The 19159-nt window shown below is 41.3% G+C and overlaps 1 protein-coding gene across 3 annotated transcripts; it reads right to left on the bottom strand.

The window, feature by feature from the left end:
- Positions 1–7650: 7650 nt before the first annotated feature.
- GLRX2 (glutaredoxin 2) lies at positions 7651–15877 on the bottom strand. 3 transcript variants are annotated; one of them, XM_080918318.1, is made up of 4 exons: positions 15721–15877; positions 12731–12791; positions 9008–9184; positions 7651–7918 (listed from the first exon to the last, which is right to left on the bottom strand). In XM_080918318.1, the coding sequence occupies exons 1-4, from the start codon at positions 15816–15818 to the stop codon at positions 7784–7786; spliced, it is 471 nt and encodes a 156-aa protein (XP_080774444.1). In that variant the 5' UTR covers positions 15819–15877; the 3' UTR covers positions 7651–7783. The 3 variants fall into 3 exon arrangements, with proteins under 3 accessions (XP_080774444.1, XP_080774446.1, XP_080774445.1); XM_080918320.1 differs by having other exon boundaries at positions 15795–15814; XM_080918319.1 differs by lacking the exon at positions 15721–15877 and adding an exon at positions 15017–15224.
- Positions 15878–19159: the final 3282 nt, after the last annotated feature.

Here is a 19159-nt window from a genome sequence, read left to right as displayed (position 1 = left end):
TGATAATGTCCAAATACTCTGAGGTGCACTAGACCATGTGACTGTGATGGAAATTGAACCTCACCAGGTAATTTTTATACCAAGGGGTTTAAATAAAAAGACATTTGGTTAAACTAAATTATGAATGAATTTTACAAATTCAGAGTTTTCTAACATCATGTGAACAACAGCTTTCTTATTCAATGGAAAAGATGTTTTCTTTCGGGTGTTTAATTTGTACTTGTTAGGATTTGTTACTGTTTGTCCAAACCGTGATATAAGTAAGTCCCTAAGGGACTTACTGAGTTTCTATAGGCTAAGGAATTTGCTTTATAGCCTTGGATTAGCTGAACAAGAACCATGCCTCGTGCACTTAGGCTTTCCTGGGTGTTTCATGTCTTTAAGTTGCTGTCATAATCCTGACAGTATGACAGAAATGTACTGTAAAGACACAGCTTTCCTGTACCGCGAAAATACCTTTAATTCATTTTCATATTTTTCTAATATTAAGTCTGTCTGAAGTCTTTTATATTTTTGTCCACTATTCATTTTGTGTCTGATTTCTGTTTTGATGGAGTATAAACATAAGAAAGCACGCTAGATCCTTCGAGTTCAAAGGGAGTTTCGAAGTAGCTCATACCAACTAATCAGTATATGTAGGACATATTAAAATTTACTTTGTACAAATTAAACTTCTTTTCACCACACTAAAATGCATCTTTAAGCAATTACATGTTTTCACTGGGAAACTTAGCATGAGAATGGCCTTTTGAAACACTAGTAGTTTTTCTCTTGATTCAGTAATGATATCTAAGGTAGTTTATACTAAAACTCTAATTTTCATGTATTGTTCTTTAAATATTAAAGGTTTACTGGGGGCTTATAAAGCCCTTCCAAAACTAGTATGTGTAGATTACATAACCTTATATGTGTTTTGGGGGTAAAGTTTTTTTATTTAGGCAAGAACGGGCTTTGCTAGTGTGAGGATTTGTATACATATTTTCTTCTCTTTCCTAAGAAGTTTAGTCTCAGAGAATAAAAAATGTTCCATTTAGATGATTTGACATTAATGAAGTTTCATATGTAGCCATTCCTCCAAGACAGTAACAAATTTTCAGTGTTATTAGCAAAGATAGTATCAGCTCTCATTCTGAACACCATTGCTTCTGATGCTGTTCTGGCTGAACCACTGTCACTTGAGGAATTTCACATCTTAACTAAATCTGATACATAAAGTCTCATATTCAAACTGAATTTAAGGTTAAAAACCCTGGTAATTAAATGAGAGCTATTGAATTCTTTAAACCCAGGATCTAAGTTTTAATATGATCTTATTATGAAATTTACATGGAATATTATATAAAAGATTATTTCTTTTTTTCTGTGCTACTTAGGTAGTGCTTTTTGGCAAGCAGAGTATATATAGAGCTAATATTTAACCCATCAGGAAAGTAAGGGTCACCTAATTAAATTAAGATTGAGGACAGAAGCCAAGTGTGGTGATGCATGCCTTTAATCCTGGGGAAACAGAGGCAGGCAGATCTCTTAAGTTAGAAGCCAACCTGCTCTACATAATGAATTCCAGACTTAGGGCTACGTAGTAAGACCCTGTCTCCAAAAAGAAAAATGGTTTAAGAAAAAAAAGTCCTCACAGAAAGAAATCTTATCTTTACATCACAAAACTTCAGAGTAGAAAGAAAACTTAGAACATATTTTTTTTATTTGGCTAATATCCAGAAACCAGTCTGGATCTTCTGGGTGTTTGTGTGTTGGTTATTTTGTTTAGTGACAAGGTCTCTGTATAGACATAGTCACGGCTGTTCTAGAGCTCACTGTGTAGACCAGGCTGGCCTTGAGCAGAGATCCTCCTGCCTCTGCCTCCCAAGTGCTGGGTTAAAGGTGTGCGCCCCTATGCCCAGCATAAGGCTGCATGGCTTCAGCGAGAGGTCTGCCTCTCCACTCAGCAGTCTGGCTTTCACTCTTTCATCCACAGGGCACATGGATTGATTAAAAGATGAGTAGAGCCTTTTACCTGATTTAGATGTTAGTAATTGATGATACGCATGATTACTTTAGGAACTTGTGAATATGCGTGATTTTTTTTTTTTTTTTGATTTGGAGTAATTTTCAAACACAATTATGTCTCGGCAGCCTGTGTTGCTATGGAAACCAGCCACATAGAAAAGCATTATTACCTCACTAAGCATAGGATCCCCTCGAGTGGTAAACAGGTTTTATTTTTTAAATTACCACTAGGGTTACTCTTAAGTAAATAGTATGGGAAAATACTGCTTTAAAAAAGCAGTCTTAAGAAAAATAAATGTTATTTCCTAGATATTGTGTAAATATTTCCAGACTTAGTTACTAATAACGCAGAAACACTAATCTTTCCATCTCACTGTTTTCTGACTAGTGGACAGTCCACTGTCTAAAACCGTTACTTAGTAACTGTTTTCAGGCTGTGTTAGGAAGGGAAATGCTAATAAGTAGAAGGCACTTCATCCTTTGGAGCCTCTTGTTTCATGTGCTGTGTCTTACGGACAACCAGTTCAACATGTGGGAAAAGTCCTGCTCTACAAATTAATGCATCTTCTCAGATCGTAGAGAAACAAGCAGCTTAATATTTACCTAACACCGAAACTGGGAAGGAGGCCTTTCATTACTAGTTCAAACCTCAGTTCTTAATTATAAACACTAACATGTCATTATTCCCTGAAAAATAGGAAAAATACATTCCAATACATATTTTTTTTTCCAAGAAAAAAAAATGAAAGCAAAGCTCATGGTCAAAATAGGACCATGCTGTCACTAATTATCACTTGCTTATACTGATTTTTTTTTTTTGAATAACAGTTAAGTATGAAGCTGACAAAATGGCACTTTGTTTTTCACTTTTCTAGACTTTAAAACAAATCATGCCAATGTAAATTTGAAAATATCATGATTTTTAGAAGCACAGTGGGAGTACATCTACGCAGGAAATGAAAGCTAAATGGATGTAAATTATTGGAGTTATTCTGTCACCTAAAAATTTTGTCCCAGGGCAAGCAAGATGTCATTGTGAGTAAAGACTCACCATCAAGCCTAATGACTTGTTCTCAGTCCCTGGGCCCCACAGGGGAGAAGAGAATCAGTTCCTACAGGTTGTCCTCTGATCTCCACGTACATGCATGCCAGCATGTGCATGGGTGTGTGTGGGTGTGTGTGGAAAAGTGGGAAAAAGGTACTTTAACAGATTTGGTGGCTGTGTAGTGTACTTGTGGTAAAAGTAACTCAAAATGCAAAATCTAGTCTTGGATTACAGTGGTTTTGTTAGGGTCCACATTGTCCGCTTAGAGAAGCAGAAGCGTCTCACAGTCAGAAGGAAGGACAAAAGATGTTTCCTTTGTGAAACAAGCCGGTGTAAGCTCAGGAGTCAAGTTCTCTTGACACTTGCTCTGCCATCTCTAATTCCGTGGTAGATTACTTCTCGCCCGTTTTTCTACTTTGCAAAGATTTCGCCCATTTTTGTCGTTTTACATAAATTTAAGAGTATATTTTTCATGGTTGGAGAGATCACTGGTTAAAAGCACTGGCTGCTATTCCAGAGGACTCAGGTTCAATTCCCAGGAGCCACATGGCAGCTCACAACTGTCTGTAACTCCAGTTCTTGGAATCCTACACCATCACACATATATACATGCAAGCAAATTACCAATGCACCTTTTTAAAAAGTAATTCATTTAAAAACATTTTATCCAAATTTCTGAATACCTGGGTTGATATATTCTCTCCCCAAATCAAGTCATAATGTAGATATTCCAGAAATGTTATGGCCATTCAGTAAGATCAGTTATTCAGAATCTGTAATTATTGAAAAACGTTGAGAGGAAGTATTATGCTATATCTATATAAGCAATCTAATAATTGACATCAATTTAAGAAAGCGAAACATATCCTCTCCATTTACAAAACCTTTCAACTCAGTGTCCATACATACATACATACATATATAATGAACTTACAAAAAGCCTTATAATGACTTATGTTGACATTCCGTATCTTACTAGTAACTATTAGCATTTTTGAAAAAAATCACTATGAACTTTAAAGTTAATTCTAAAATATTTCTCATAGAGAAAACTAAGTGTGCTATTTGAATAAAATGATAACAAATGACACATTTTTCCTAAACCCTAAAACAATAAGATATATTGGAAAAGATGGAAAGGAAGATCAACAATACTCTATTCCTGAAATTGTGATTTCCATTCAGCACTTGTAAATATAATGAAGATGTACAAAAGCTGTTTCTGATCCTTCAGACATATGTCTGCCTTTCTGTTTTATTTATCCCTGCCTTTAATCATCTTTATGAACACAAGTGAACTTTAATTTTGTATGTTAGCGGAATCTGGATTTGGAAAAAGAAACTAAATTATTTTCTTCATTTCTACTGGTTTCACTTTACTGTATATTTATATTAAAAGTATCAAAAATGAATGGGTTAACATTCTGTTGACTATGTGTAATTGCTAAATTATATCAGTGAAATCATTACATTGAAACTTGTGTCTAAATGATGTCTTAGGCTTTGTTTGAAAATGACCAAATTAGATTTAAAGATAGTGAATGAATACTAATGAAGAAAACTGTTCTTGTTGCACTGTTCTAAAGATAGAATGCATGTTTGGTATGGTTGGTGATAGCTTTTGTTATTATTTAACTTACAATTTCTTATTACAAATTTAACAATGAAATCTCCAGAGGGATGGGATGTGTTGAGTTATATTTGAAAGAATTGGAAGAAAAGTGTTACAATCTGCTTATATAAAGTATCTATTTGTTTTATTACAATTATATTTATTTCCATAATTGGCCAACTAATGGCTCTTTCAGGTATCCAGAATTATGTCTACATGGAATAAATTATAGTTCTATTAAGAGCCTTAAAGTGGAATAAAGGACTCTTTTGACTGCCTTAACATATGACAAGCTCTCCTTTCCAGACATACTAATCTCTTTAGGGTCTGTTAAATGAGTAATGCCTTAATAATGTGCTAATGTTCTTGAAGAGCAGAGCTTACAGGGTCTTCTAGAGCTTTTAATTTTACATAATGAATGGAAATTTAACTGTTAGGTATTAAGCCTGATTGCACATTAATAATTTAAAACAAAAGAATGATCTGGCTATGCTGATGTGTTATAAATACACGATTGTACATCAGTATATTTTCTGGTTGCTTAAGATTTTTTATTGTTTTGTATAACCAGTTATCCAGAAGCTGGACTTCCTGGCCATAACATGACCTCCAAGGACCATGTTGCATATTTAACACTGGATGAAAAAAATACAGTTGCATAGTTCCAAAAAGAACTGCTTTTTAAGGAGGCAAAACACAAATGTTTCGGTTCAAGCCTATGACCAAAGTCATTTAGAGAATTGAAGGTCGTATTAAAACTTCGAGACTCTTGCAATAAAAATATCAGGCCCGTGACTTGTTTCACTGCATTCACATTTTGCATCTGCTTTGCCTTCCAAAGCAGAAAAATCTTGCGAAACTGAAAGAATGCTTTAAACTGTCACGCCGGTGCTTGAAGACCTGTACGCTCAATGGATTACTAGGTCGTTTGCAGCAAAGGGGCCCCGGGAGGGCACACAGGCCTTTCCCAGGACTCGTCATCTGTTGGTATTGTCAAGTCTTCCAAGTTTGCAATGTACATAATGTGTAGCCATGTGACATTGATATTTTCTAGTGAGGAGTGGGTGAATGCTTCAGTTTGTTGCCTGTACTTCCTGATAAAAGTTTTCACCAATACTGGGAAATCTTGATTTTTTTTTTTGTAACCTTGCAAAACAACCTATTACATCCAAGTTGTGAAATGCTTGAGGCCACAAGTGTTTGTAGATTCCTTTCCCCCATTTTGGAATCATTTGCAGATGGATATTGGAATACTTGGGATTGGCTGTATGAGCCTCGTATGTGGGAGGAATAAAAACGTATTTAATGGACTTGCTTTGGACCGTGACTTGGCAATTGGTCTGCTATGGAACTTTCCACGTGCATTATGTTAACACATGTCCAGTTCTAGAGCTTTCTAGAACTTTCTATTTTCACATTAGGGATGCTTAACCTGTAAGTCATAGATTTGGAGTGAGCAGTACATGAACTGTTTGTCACCGGTTTATTGTAGAAATTAATAGGTGTACTAAATAAATTGTATGGATATCAAATAACTGTCTTTTAATTCTTTTAAAAAAAACATAAATTTTAAGGTCATAATATGCCTTATATGTAAAACCTTGAAGCACGTTACAGTTCAAAAGATAAAAAAAAATTAACTTTCTGTAATATTGTCTATTTAATGTCTATTTGTGTGTTAATGGTATGTGTAGTTGGGGACTCTTATTTTAATCAAAATACAAATGTTTTTATCTTTGGCTTATGTTTGAATATATTTGGGGGCTAGGGGAGTACACATGATACTGGTTCTTTCCTTTCTCCTTTATATGGGTTTAAGGCATCAGATGCAGGTCTTTAAGCTTGGCATAAATGCCTTTACCTTCTGGAACTAGGTTTTGCTTTAGGTTCATATTACCCTTTTCATGGCCATATGGTATGGGAAAGAAAATAGGAGAGCCAGTGCTGTAGATGTCAAAAGCCTGCGATGTTACACCCCTGTAATTTCAATATTCAGGAACCCACGGCGGGGGGGGGGGGGGGAATCAAGTTTAAGGTCAGACTGGTCAACAAAGCAAGACTCTGAAAATAAAATACTTTGTAGTCTGGAGTCTTCCCATTTTCCCCTCACGTCATGGCTAGGCGAATGGACAACTTAGACCCTAAGGGATCCAGACAGAACCACACAGATTTCCGGCAGCCTTTGCATGTGGTCTCGGTGCTGAGCTGCATCTGTCGGTGCCTTCTGGAGACTGAGAGGCTGCATTTGCTTGTCACCTGCCTACATCGCAGGGATGTGAACACTGCTTTCCCTTGCCCTAAAAATGTACCAGTTAAGTTCACTTAAGTCTCACCAATGAGACTTGTGGTCCTGCCCTGGTCTCCTCCCCACAAGAAAGCAGCACAGAGTTCAAAATAAAATTCTATGTTGACCCAGATGGTGGCTGCTGACTTCAGTGCTGGCTTTACATCTCTGGAAATCAACCCTGCTCCCAGATTCATATTTCTTCAGTAGCCACTTTAAAACCAAATTAGCTATGTGTCCAAGAAAGATATGTGCATGTTGGTATTAAGAGATCAAACCAGGGACCATGCATATTCTAGGTGCTGTTCCTCAAAGTACTATAAAAAAAAAAAAAAAAAAAGTGTATCCTTTAGGCTGAGCAATAGGGCAGTATCTGGTAAAGGATACTTGTTGCACAAGCCTATTAACTGAAGGTCTATCCCCAAAATGAGTCCATATTAAGGTGGAAAAACCTGAACAAAGCTGTTCTGACCTCCACATGCATGCATGCAAGCATGCATGCCACGTGCAGCCCTCCTCCCAACACAAACACATATGTATCTTGTGTATGTGTTTGTTCCTAAACTGCATTTAGCATTTTAAGTGCTTACTTCCTCTTCCTGTAAAATTCTTAACTTCTTAATAAGCATTCTTTACTTTTGATGTAACTCCATCCCCTTTGGTTTTTTTTACCATCTTGTGCTCAAAAACTGGCCAGTCGGAAGGTGAGGGGTCCATGACAATTTATTGCTCATTATTATTTTGAATCATCTTTATGAATGCAATCCACATGAAAACATGCTCAAGTCAAAGATAGGACTGCACTAACTATCATTTACAGGTATGGCAGCTATCCACATCAATCAACGTCTTTCCTCTTGCTTTTTTTTAAATAACACTGATGAACCAGAGGCAGCAGCTTCCCTTCTTTGTGAAGCCTGTGAGTGTCAGCTGCACCGCCGATAAATGTTCCATTGACAAATATCCTGGGAACCTGTTGAATAAGCAGAAGATAAGTAAGGTCTGACCACAGGTGTCAGAACCTGCCCAGTTTTGGAGGGAAATGAGGAAAAGTAACTTGCCCAAGACAGCAAAGGGGAAAGAGGTAGGAAGCAAATCCACACAATCTGACCGTACAGTCCTCCTACAGACCACACTGATTTTAAAAGACAAAATGAGGCAAGCCCTACCAGCTACCAGGAGGTTCCTCAGGGTCCGCCTGCCCTTCAGAGGCCTGAGTCAGCAGGCTCACCTTTGCCTGTTACCTGTCTTTCTTTGGGATGCTACCCAGAACCTAAGTACAATTCTCCTACTTTGAGCTTCCCTACTTTCTCTGAAGCCTCCTTCCCCGCCAAATGGCTGCTTGTCTCCCTTGTGTCTGACCTTTGTGCTGCCTTAACCAGATGGCCTTCTTTTCTCCTCCACCCTCCTCCCTCAGGCAACCACTGAGATTTTCAGCTTGCCTGACCCAGCAGGTTTTCTTCTCACCTCTAAAAAAAACTGTCCTAGAGCAGGAAGAAAGGAAGGGAAAGGTAGGGAAGGATTAATGTTTGTTTTCTACAAGTTTACAGATTCTCTTCTACAAACCTTTAAACAAGAAGGAAAAAGGCAACAATGACTGTTCCTATCATGAAAAAAAATATACGAATCACCAGAGGCTAAAACAATAAGCAGAAAATGCAGATAAGCCAGGGACTGGAGGGCCCATTCTGATCTACGCTGTCCAAGACTAGAAGGATAATTGTACCTCACAAAGACCTCCAAGAGGATCTTAACATTCCACAGGCACTGATGACATCATCCGCTGCCTCATGCCAATCTGTCTCTGTCCCCCTCTCTCTCTCTCACACACACATATCTGTCTCTCTGTCTCTGTCTGTCTGTCTCTCTCTCTCCATCACATTCACTGTTTCCTATTCCATGCTGTTTCCTATTCCATGAGGCCAGTTTCTCTGCTATTTATTTATCGTGTGTAAGCCACTGAAATATCAGGCTTGCTTTTTCTACCAGGAAAGTCCACTGCCTGGAGACTGACATGCTGCTAGTTCATCACCAGGGGCAGCAGAGCTAAGGGCCGACTCACGGTTCTTTCTCCAGTCATCTTGTGAAGAGCATCCTGAAACTGGCTACCATATTCCAGCATATCCAACTCCACAACTTTATAGTTGACGTTCATGTCATGGAAAATCTTCTTTGCCATTGAACAGTAAGAACAGGATGTTTTCGAGAAAATCACCACACAATTGTTAGAAATTGTTTCCTAAAATAAAAACAAACAAACAAATAAATAAATGCAAGCAAAGCCTTTTCATTCCAGACACTGCCTTTTGGAATGAACCCAAAAGTTGTGGAAGGAATATGATTCTGCAGGGTAGAGCACAACTCTGTGCTCCAGTAAAGTTTCAATCATCTGCTTGTGGTGTCTGTAGACTGAGGATAGTATTCTTTTCAAACAACCACCACTACAAACAAACAAAAAGTATAGAAGCACTGCCCTTCTTAGAATAGTATCAATAATGAAACCAATGACAGCCAATTCTTTGGCTTTTTTTTCTTTCATATATTAAAACAACTAATTCTTATACTACAAATACTCCTGTATATTCTTTTTCTTTAAGGTTTATTTATTATGTATATAGTGCCCTACCTGCATGTATACCTGCAGGCCACAAGAAGGCATCAGTTCTCATTACAAATGGTTGTGAGCCACCATGTGGTTGCTGGGAATTGAACTCAGGACCTCTGGAAGAGCAGACAGTGCTCTTAATCTCTGAGCCATCTCTACAGCCCCAACTCCTGTATATTCTTGATGTCATGAAGTCATTTTAACTTCACTGTAATCAATATAGGTCCATCCTGTATTATTTAAACTGGGCAGATCGTGAAACTGTGGTACATAGGAAGATAAGTAACTGTCCTAGTTAGGGTTTTACTGCTGTGAACAGACACCATGACCAAGGCAACACTTATAAGAACAACATTTAATTGGGGCTGGCTTATAGGTTCAGAGGTTCAGTCCATTATCATCAGGGCAAGAACATGGCAGCATCCAGGCAGGCATGGTGCAGGAGGAGCTGAGACTCCTACATCTTTATTTGAAGGCTGCTAGCAGAATACTAACTTCCAGACAGCTAGGATGGGGGTCTTAACGACCACACCCAGTGCCACGCCTACTCCAACAAGACTACACCTTCTAATAATTCCACTCCCTGGACGGAGCACACAAACCATCACAGTAACTTACCTGCTGTCCTTGGTTAATAACTGTGTTAACTGTGAGTTCAGGTGAACCCAGCACTATAGTCCAGACACTTAATCTCTATGGTACTTGTCAAGTGTTTTAAGAGGTGCTCAGGAGGCCTCCAAGCCCCAAGGAAACAAGGTGTCATTTCTCCTTAAAATTCTCAGTGTTCACCAAGCCTCCTGAAAGCTATTGTGATAACCTGTACTTTCCAGGTAACCCTGCAAAGGTCACTTCCGGAAAACCTCGCTCAATCATCTGAAGCACAAACCATAAGCAATTTTCCAAAATGACTCGGTGACCACTGCCTGGGTTGCACTGTTCTCCGGGTCTTTACCACAGTCCCTCCCAGCTTTGTATGTCTTTGCAGCCTGTGGTGCTCTCTTGTAATTTTGTTGTGTTTGTTTAGTCTTGGTTTGATTTGGTTTTTCAAGACAGTGTTTCTCTGTAGAACCCTGGCTGTCCTAGAACTCACTCGATGGACCAGGAGGGTCTCAAACTCAGAGATCTGCCAGCCTCTGCCTCCCGAGTACTGGGGTCCACCACTGCCTGGCCTGTTCTTATTTCTAAGCACGTGGATGTCCAAGTTCTTTAAATCCACACAGGTTTTCAACAGACAAGGCTGACATCTGAGCACCTACCTAGGTAGTCCTTATGTGACACAGCATAAACAGTGACTTCAAGATGCAGACAGAAACCCTAAGTGACATACCCAAGGAGCTTCAGAACACAGACTCACCTTGAGGGGTCAGAAGTGTCCTGAGTCATACACTAGATGTATGTATGTGATCTATTTTATGTTCTTTCTCCTGCATTCTCGGAATATTTAAAATTCTATCACAGGCTAGAGAGATGACTCAGTGGTTAAGAGCACTGTCTGCTCTTCCAGAGGTCCTGAGTTCAATTTCTAGCAACTACATGGTGGCTCACAACCATCTGTAATTGGGATCCACTGCAGTCAGTGTGTGTGTGTGTGTGCATAATTTCTTTTAAAAGTAAGATGAAATTCTGTCACAGCAAGGCCAGCCATACAAGTTAATATACTACATTACAGATTCAGTTTTATAGACAATAAAACTGCGGCTGAGACATCACTGTCTCATTTCCTCCAACTCTACACTACTACCCCTGAAGCCAGTAATCTTCTACCATGCTACTGAGGCTAGAGGCCCTCAGGCCTATTATTCAGACTCAAAGGAATGCACACTCTGAATGCTTGCACGGCACAGAAGCACTGACAGGACCCAAAGAGAGGGACCTCCAGAAGACAGCGCTGAGGTCTCATAAACACCTTTCTCTCGGGCCTCATCTTTGCTACGTGTTTCATGATACTGTTCTGTATTTTAAAATGGAGAATGCCCTGTACAAGAAGCTTCTTGAATTGCTACTGTACTCAGAAGGCAGTAAGGTAGCTAAAACAAACTCAGATTCCCTACGTGCGTTACTGGAAAGCAAAGCTCAGGGCCACGATTATGTGAGGCTTATTATGGTCTACCACCAAGCTGCACCCTCAGTCCATAGCAGAAATAAAACATATGCAGAAGACAGTAAGGAAGACAAAGATAGGCTTCATGAGCTGGAAGAGAAGAAAAATACATGTATAAGAGAAATTTTGAGGATTTTGGTTTTGTTTTATTTTGTTTGGAAAAACAGATCTCCGAAGAATGGTCGGAAGAAGCTTTGAATGTTCTCTCTTGCTTCAGTTTCCAAACTGCTAGGAAGACAGGCAAATGAAGCCAGGTCCAGCTTAACACAAAACTTCTGAGGCAGAAGTAATTAAGATGGACAGTGAAAGAGAGAAGAAAAGACGAGAAGAGAGCCATATGCAGTCCCCCTAAGAGAATAATTTACAGAGTAATTACTGCTCAGTCTGTGTTAGGGGGGAAAGCTGCTAAACAGCTGCTCATGCCAAAACCACACAATAACCCTGGCTCTGGGAAGCCTCACTCTGAGGTCACCAGTAGACATGGGGTGGGCATGATGAAAAACTAAACAGTTCAACCTCATAGATGGATTTCATTAGGAATAAATTTCAGCCAGGCCTGATAGGACAGGCCTGTGATCCCAGCTACGGAGAGAGCTGAGGGCAACAGGGTAAGTTCAAGCGGAGCCAGCATTAGAGCAGTTCACAGTTAGCCCAAGGAGACTCTACCTATAACCCCAGACAGGGAGATGGGGGCAACAGGGAATGCGGACACAGCACTGCTATAGTACTATCTCAAAGGAATAAAGCAGATACTGACAGAACAGGACACTGGCCATACCTCCTCTGGCCTCCACACAGGCATGCAGTGATGTGTATAGCACACACACATAAACCACACACACACACACACACACACACACACACATATACACACACACACACACAATAAAGAATAAATCTCAGAAATTTTTACTAATGAAACAATATAGGGATTGTCACAAGGAAAACTTTGGTAGCAACTTTTAAAATAGATATTAATCTAGTCATATATTTCCCAGACTATGTCAAGTCTGGACACAGCATCAGTGTGTTGAATGCGTGAGAGATTTCTTCTTCCTCTGTCTTCCCCCATCACTTACTTGGATCTGGTTCACAGGAGTAGTTGCTGAGTTCCCCCAAAATGATGTGCTATTTCCCATTCTAAAACAAATGAAAAAGCTCAGCACAGTTAATGAGCTCTAGCAGAGAAGACAACCTTAAATGTGACTATGTACACAAAGCAGGAAAAAGCTCTATTCGTACTAGACGCTAGTTCACAAAGCCCTTGTCTTCCAGCACCAACAGGACCCACCATGTGCTTCTCTAAGCCTTTCAATAAATTTTACCAGATAAAAACCAATCTCTGGGTCAAACATTCAGCACGCTCTTATTCCTAAGTAAATTCATAATCACCAAATATCAAATATTCTGCCCTCATCAAGGCCTGACCACTGGCAATAAAATGTGCTTTGCATTTCCTCTGAAAACAGACAGAAGTGGGGTGTGGTGAGCCGGAGATGACTCAGCAATTACGAGCACTAGCCCCTTTTGCAGAAGACTCAGGTTCAGCTCCCAGACTCCACATCCAGCCAACGCAGAAACAACTACCTGTATATTAGCTCTAGGAGGTCTGAAACACTAGTCTTTCTCCACACTGTGAAGCAAAAAATCCTACAGAGACTTTAAGGGAACAAAGGGTTTTTCAACCACCATATCTACACCTCCCATTTTCTCAATCCACCAAGTAGGAAAAATAATCACTCCCACTCAAAGGGCCTGTGAAAGATATCTATACATATATTTCCTGACATATATATAGAAAGCAAAACTGTACCTTACACAGTAAATGCCACTAACACTTGACAGGACTCCTAATTACAGGAGCCTCATTACCTCACTGGTTATAGAAAACCTGAGAGCTCTCAGGAAGAGGCATAGTTAGCCAGGTGTGGCTATGCATACCTTTAGTCCCAGCACTTAAAAAGCAGAGACAGGTAGGACTCTGTGAGTTGGAACTAACAGTGAAGTGAGTTCCAGACAGCCAGCTCGATAGAAAGAGACTGTCACAAAAATAACAAAATTCCAAACGTATCCATTAAACAGGGACATCTACTAAAACAAAAACCAAAACAAAAACTGACCCATTAATCATCAAGTCTTTCCATTAATCCTAGAATATTTTGCCCTCATTCATTCTTCTTGATCAGCTAGCAATGCCTGAGGACATTCTTGGAGCAAATTAGACTTGGTGCAAGCTACTATCTCAAAACTATCAAAAAGGATTGGTGCTACCAAAGAGCACTGCTCAAATAAATAAAGGTAAGATAAAGAATTTAAAGTTCAAATGGTTTTTTTAATATATTTTATTGTTATTTTGGGTTGTTTTTTGAGACAGGGATTCTGTACACCAAGCTGACTTGGAACTCAGAGATCCCCCCTCCCTATCTTCCAAAGCTGGCTTAAAAGATACAGGCCACCATGTCCAGCTTAAAGATATAGTTAACGACTAAAGAAATAAAGAAATGTGTCCTTCCACAAAAGCAACTCTTCCTTATGGGTATATTTATAGAAACTTTAGGGGGGTTGTTTATTTCTCTATTTGTTTGGAGACAGGGTTTCTCTGTGTAGCCTTAGCGGACTTAGAATTGATTCTGCAGATCAGGCTGGTCCAGAACTCACCTACTTCTCACTGCAGAGTGCTGTGATTAAAGCCGTGTGCCACCACACCGGGCTACTTATATTAAGTATAAAGGTAAGCTATTTTAAGTTTAAGAATTAAAGGCCCCAATCAAAACATGTCTTAAATCACAGTGTGGCGTTTCAGTCCTGTCTCTGAATGGGTCCACATGAAATGGCCTTGTCCTTAGGCCTGGATGGCAAATGCCTGCCCTCCGTGGTCACTCTGGAACAAGCGAGCTGCAACAAGCATCGCCTTCCGCCTTCCGTAACAACAAAGATGAGTTAGAGACAGGAATCACAGCAACTAGATGCGCATTGCCAGTATCATTCCTCGTTCCCCAACAGATTAACAAGGAAACCACGAACACAAAAGCACTGTTTGCTTATTCCACGTAGGGAGAGGGTAGGAGGGAGCGAGAAGCTTGGAAGATTGTGCCCTACTTTGCAGAAGCTTTGAGGGGAAAAAAGCTGGCTGAGTTTGTGGAGTTCAAAGCAGTAGGAAAGAGCCAGATAGCCTTGGCCTGGAAGAGCGCTGGGTGGCATCAGTCCAACCTATTTTGTTTTCAAAAACAAAATCTCGAATGTAGCTCTTACCTCCTCCTCAAACCGATGTAGCATTTACAACGGATGAGCTCTGCTAAGAAATTAAAGAGGGCCAAGAAAGCATATTCCCTGCCAACGAAAAAACTCCAAAAAGGCACCCTTACCTTTTATGAGGAAGTCCCTTCAATGTCTAGTTTAGCTTTCCTATTAAGGGGCAGGCACAGCATAAATGCCCAGTAAAATACTTCAACATTGGTAAAGCACCAACTCGTCACGCTCCATCAATGGAGCGCCTACTAAGAGGTGGTAGGTGGACAAAGCAGGATGTACCCCAGATATATCCAATAGGAAACAGTTCTACTGATCCGTCAACTAGTTAACATCACGTGATCACCGCTCTAGAAGATAAGTCTCCCTGGAGAATAGGATGCAGAGACAGATACCTTGACAGCTCCCTAGGCCAGACCTTGTCGGCCAGAGCTGGTGTGCCAGCTTAGGGTTATGCCAAGGAGGAAAGCCAAGGAAAGCAACGCTCCCATCAAGCCAGAAACCACATCTATAGGATAACAAGAGTTACTAGCTGCAAAGCCCCGGGCACTGAAACGCATTAGTCAAGTTCACTTCCTGCGACAAGATAGACAAGGCTTAACATCAACATAAGAACGCCTAAATAAGTTCCCACAACCAGTGAATCCTTTTTTAGGAGTCGCCCAGGTCTACGCTGCGTTGAAAACCACACGCTGTGTTGGTAAAGCCGCGACTGTGGTGTCGGTTGTTTGTCCCCTAAGCGGCCTGGAACCACGGGCGAAGGTCCCACGAACACTACCGCAGGGAACCACGCGCCCCGCAGGCCCGCCCCGCCGCGTACCCAGAACCCGCAGCTCCAGCCGCCCCGCGCCGCCCCTCCGAGGTCCTCCCGCTCGCCACCAGCCGCCTCCCCACCAAAGCTGCGCGGCGCCAGGACATAGCCAAGGGTCCTGGTAGCCCGCAGGAAAGGCAGCGGGCGAGCGCGACCTCGATGTCGAGAGCCCGCCCCTCGGGCTGCCTCGCTCCGCCCCTCGGGCTGCCTCGCTCCGCCCCTCCGGCTGCCTCGCTCCGCCCCACCGGGCTGCCCGCGCTGCCGCCGGGCTCGCCGCGCTTTCTGCCGACCCCCGCACCCCCTACCCTCCCCCCCATCTCCGCCCGCCCACGAGCCTGCAAGTTCCCATCCTCTGCCGTAGAGCGAGGCACTCACCTGCCGCCGAGTTCTTCCGATCTCTACCGAGTTCTCCCGAGCGCTGCACAACCGCCTTCAGGGTGAGGAAAGGCTTAGGGAGAGCCACAAGAAAAATTACGGGAGGCTGGGTAGTGGCCCGGTGTTTACCTGAGGATGGTAGGTTAGTTCAGTCACTGCCTCCGGTCGGACAGGTTTAGGATGTGAAAGACGGACCGGATCGGAATGTCATTTTAAGATTAATTTATCGATCAGGAGTCCATAGGCAGGTAGAATTTTACACTCAAAGTGAAAGACAAAGGCGGCCCAATGCTTAGCGCTCTTTCCGAAGAAAACAGAGTGGTGTTTTTAAGATAAACTGAAATTAGGAGACGAATTAGCCCAGAGATAGTTCATCATGGCTTTAACAGCCATGGCTGCCACAGCTCCTAAAGACAAACCTACCCAAGCCACTTAGTGATGATAATAATAGCCCTTTGTACGTCTTTTCATAAGTTCAGGGGGATCCGCCCTTAGTTTTATATACTGAAACTATGAAAACCAAAGGTCTAATGGTCTATCTCACACTATGCATGATCCATACCTTTCGTGAGCCTTCATGCTAAACCCGAACTTAAGATTCATGTTGCCAAGGTACAAAATTAGAACTTCTGTTTATGGTTGTTCTTTTTTTACTTCCCTTGGTCTGTATATCATCAAATCACAGAAGGTTGAAAGTTAGTTTAAAAAAAAAAAAAAAAAAAAACAGATCTCCCAGGGGCATAACATGTTTTTTTATAAATCCAAATTTACTTTTAAATTTAAAGTTTGCTATTTATATATAATTTTAGAGTACTTTATGAAGTGATAGCGACTTAGTAAAGTTTCTATGGCTTTTGGTGGTTTGTTTTGAAGTAGAAACTTTGAAGTACAATTTAAGTCTTGGCTTGGTTACAGTGTAACCCCTCCCTCTTTCTAGAGATATATTGTTTACCCCCTGGGTGGTCTCCATTTTACGGTTCTCCAGCACTCTTGAAAGCTGGGATACCCTGAAGACAGCTACAGTGTACTCATACATTAAATAAATAAATATTTTTTAAAAAATTCGAATACCATGTACCTCCATGTCTCCTGCACAATTAAATTTTAATATACTGTAAATGAGATTTTTAGTAGGCAATTGCTCTTTAAAAAAAAAGTCAGAATGCAAGGACTAACAGCTTTATGCCCGACTAAAGCATAATGCATTGAGCCAGACTGATACGTTCCGACTTCCGGTGTTTCCTGAGATAGCTATAAAAGTACTTTTTGTCCACACGGTACTGTAAGCCAGAGGGCGCAGTAAAGCTACCAACTTAACTACTCCATGGCTCTGTGTGTGTGTGTGTGTGTGTGTGTGTGTGTGTGTGTGTGTGTGTGTGTGTGTGTGTTCCCACACACACCCATGCCTGCCTGTCCGAGGTAATTGACCTTTGAGAGCAGAGTAAGGGAGGTCCCTGGTAACCAGAGGCTGAAGCTAGGCTTCTGTTTACCCACCAGGTCAGAGCCCTTCTGTTTAGCAGCACTGCCTTTTTGAGAAGTTGCTTTGGACCAACAGTGATGATGTCAACAACATAAGGATTTGGTGACCAGGAGGTGGTGGTGCATGGCTTTCATCCCAGACTGGAGAGAGAAAGGCCATCCTATCTCCAAGTGTAAGGCCAGCCTGATCTACAGAGCTAGTTCCAGGGCTAAACAGACAATCCCTGTCTAGGAGGGAAAGGAGGGCAAACACGGACAAAGCACTGTAAGACAAAGAACTTTAGATGGTGCCCACGTGGGGGAATTGTCTTGATTAGGTTCACTGGGGTAGAATATTCACCCTCTCTGGGTGGCAACAATCTCTACACTAGAGTGATAGATCTTACAAAAAAAAAAAAAAAGTAAGCTGAGCACAGCTTTCATTCCCTCTCTGCCTCCTGACTTTGGATATGGTATGACCGACTACATCCTGGACGAACATTGAAATATTGATTCAGATCTGCAATGACTTGATCACGAGGTTCCATCCCATTCTGTTCACAGCCTAAACTAGTCCACTAGCAGTATGTACTTCTTGTGAACTTTCCTCCCAGAAGCCTGTGCTTCCCTCATCCCCCACCCTTTACAGGTAGCCAATATATAGGCTTAGTGCCGACAACTTATGGATACGGTCCCCAAATTTTCATCATAAAAGTGGTCTTGGCTGATAGATCTAAAGGACAAATGTTTGACTCTATATCTCTGATCTTACTACTGGGAGCTGCTGAGACATGTCCCAGGACCCTTTCTTTCATTGTCAACATCTGTATCAGCTCGATAAACACTTATTTCAGAGATCCCTAGGTCTCAGTGGTTTTGGGTACTAATCAGCAGGATTAATGTAAAATAATTTGACATGTCTTCAGTATTTCTTTCAAACTTGTCTTTAATTTTTTATTTTTATTTTATTAAGGCCATTTTATTTTGGGCATACATGTGTTGTGTATGTGTGTTTAAGTATGTGGGCATGTCTGTGCTTTTAGAGATGGGAGTTTGAGCTCATGTGTCTTCTTGAACTGCTCCCTACTTTAAGACAAGGTCTCTGGCTGAACCCGGAGCTGACAGGGTAGTCTGGCTGACCAGCTGACGCTTGAGAGTTTCTTGTCTCCACTTCCAGCCTGAAAGGATTACAAACCCATTTGGCTTTTATGTGAGTCCTGGTGCTTACATTACAAAACATTACTAACTGGGAATCTTTGAGTCACCTCCTCACCCTGTTGGAATAGGAGACCTGTCACTAGTGTCTGTATCTAAACCCCTCTGCCTGAATCCCTAAGGATGAGCTTCCAGGCTCTTCCCACACCCCAACACCTGGCAATCCAGGGGCTCGAAAATAATGTAGACTTGGCTGTCTTCGGTCTGGAGGACCTGCCCAAAGTGTTTATCTCCCCAACCCCCGTCCAAGGAGGCCTTCATTAAGAGACACAGAAGAATTGTGAAGCACCTGGTAGCAACTTGGCCCCCGATGGACAACTTCTATGTTGATACCTTCAAGGCTGTGTTGGAGGGGATTGGCTGAGTGGCCAGAAGGTTCAGCCTAGGAGGTGTAGACTCA

Source organism: Micromys minutus, assembly GCF_963924665.1.
Source record: "Micromys minutus genome assembly, chromosome: 6".
Lineage (NCBI taxonomy): Eukaryota > Metazoa > Chordata > Mammalia > Rodentia > Muridae > Micromys > Micromys minutus.
This window is presented reverse-complemented; position numbering and strand designations above follow the sequence as displayed.

Excerpts from the sequence above, each read along its gene's own strand:
- GLRX2 (XM_080918318.1), bottom strand. The coding sequence starts at position 15,818 with ATGTCCTGGCGCCGCGCAGCTTTGGTGGGGAGGCGGCTGGTGGCGAGC. Across the intron at positions 12,792-15,720 it reads GCTGGAGCTGCGGGTTCTGG|AATGGGAAATAGCACATCAT; the intron begins GTACGCGGCGGG and ends CATTTGTTTTAG. Across the intron at positions 9,185-12,730 it reads CTCCTGTGAACCAGATCCAA|GAAACAATTTCTAACAATTG; the intron begins GTAAGTGATGGG and ends TTTTTATTTTAG.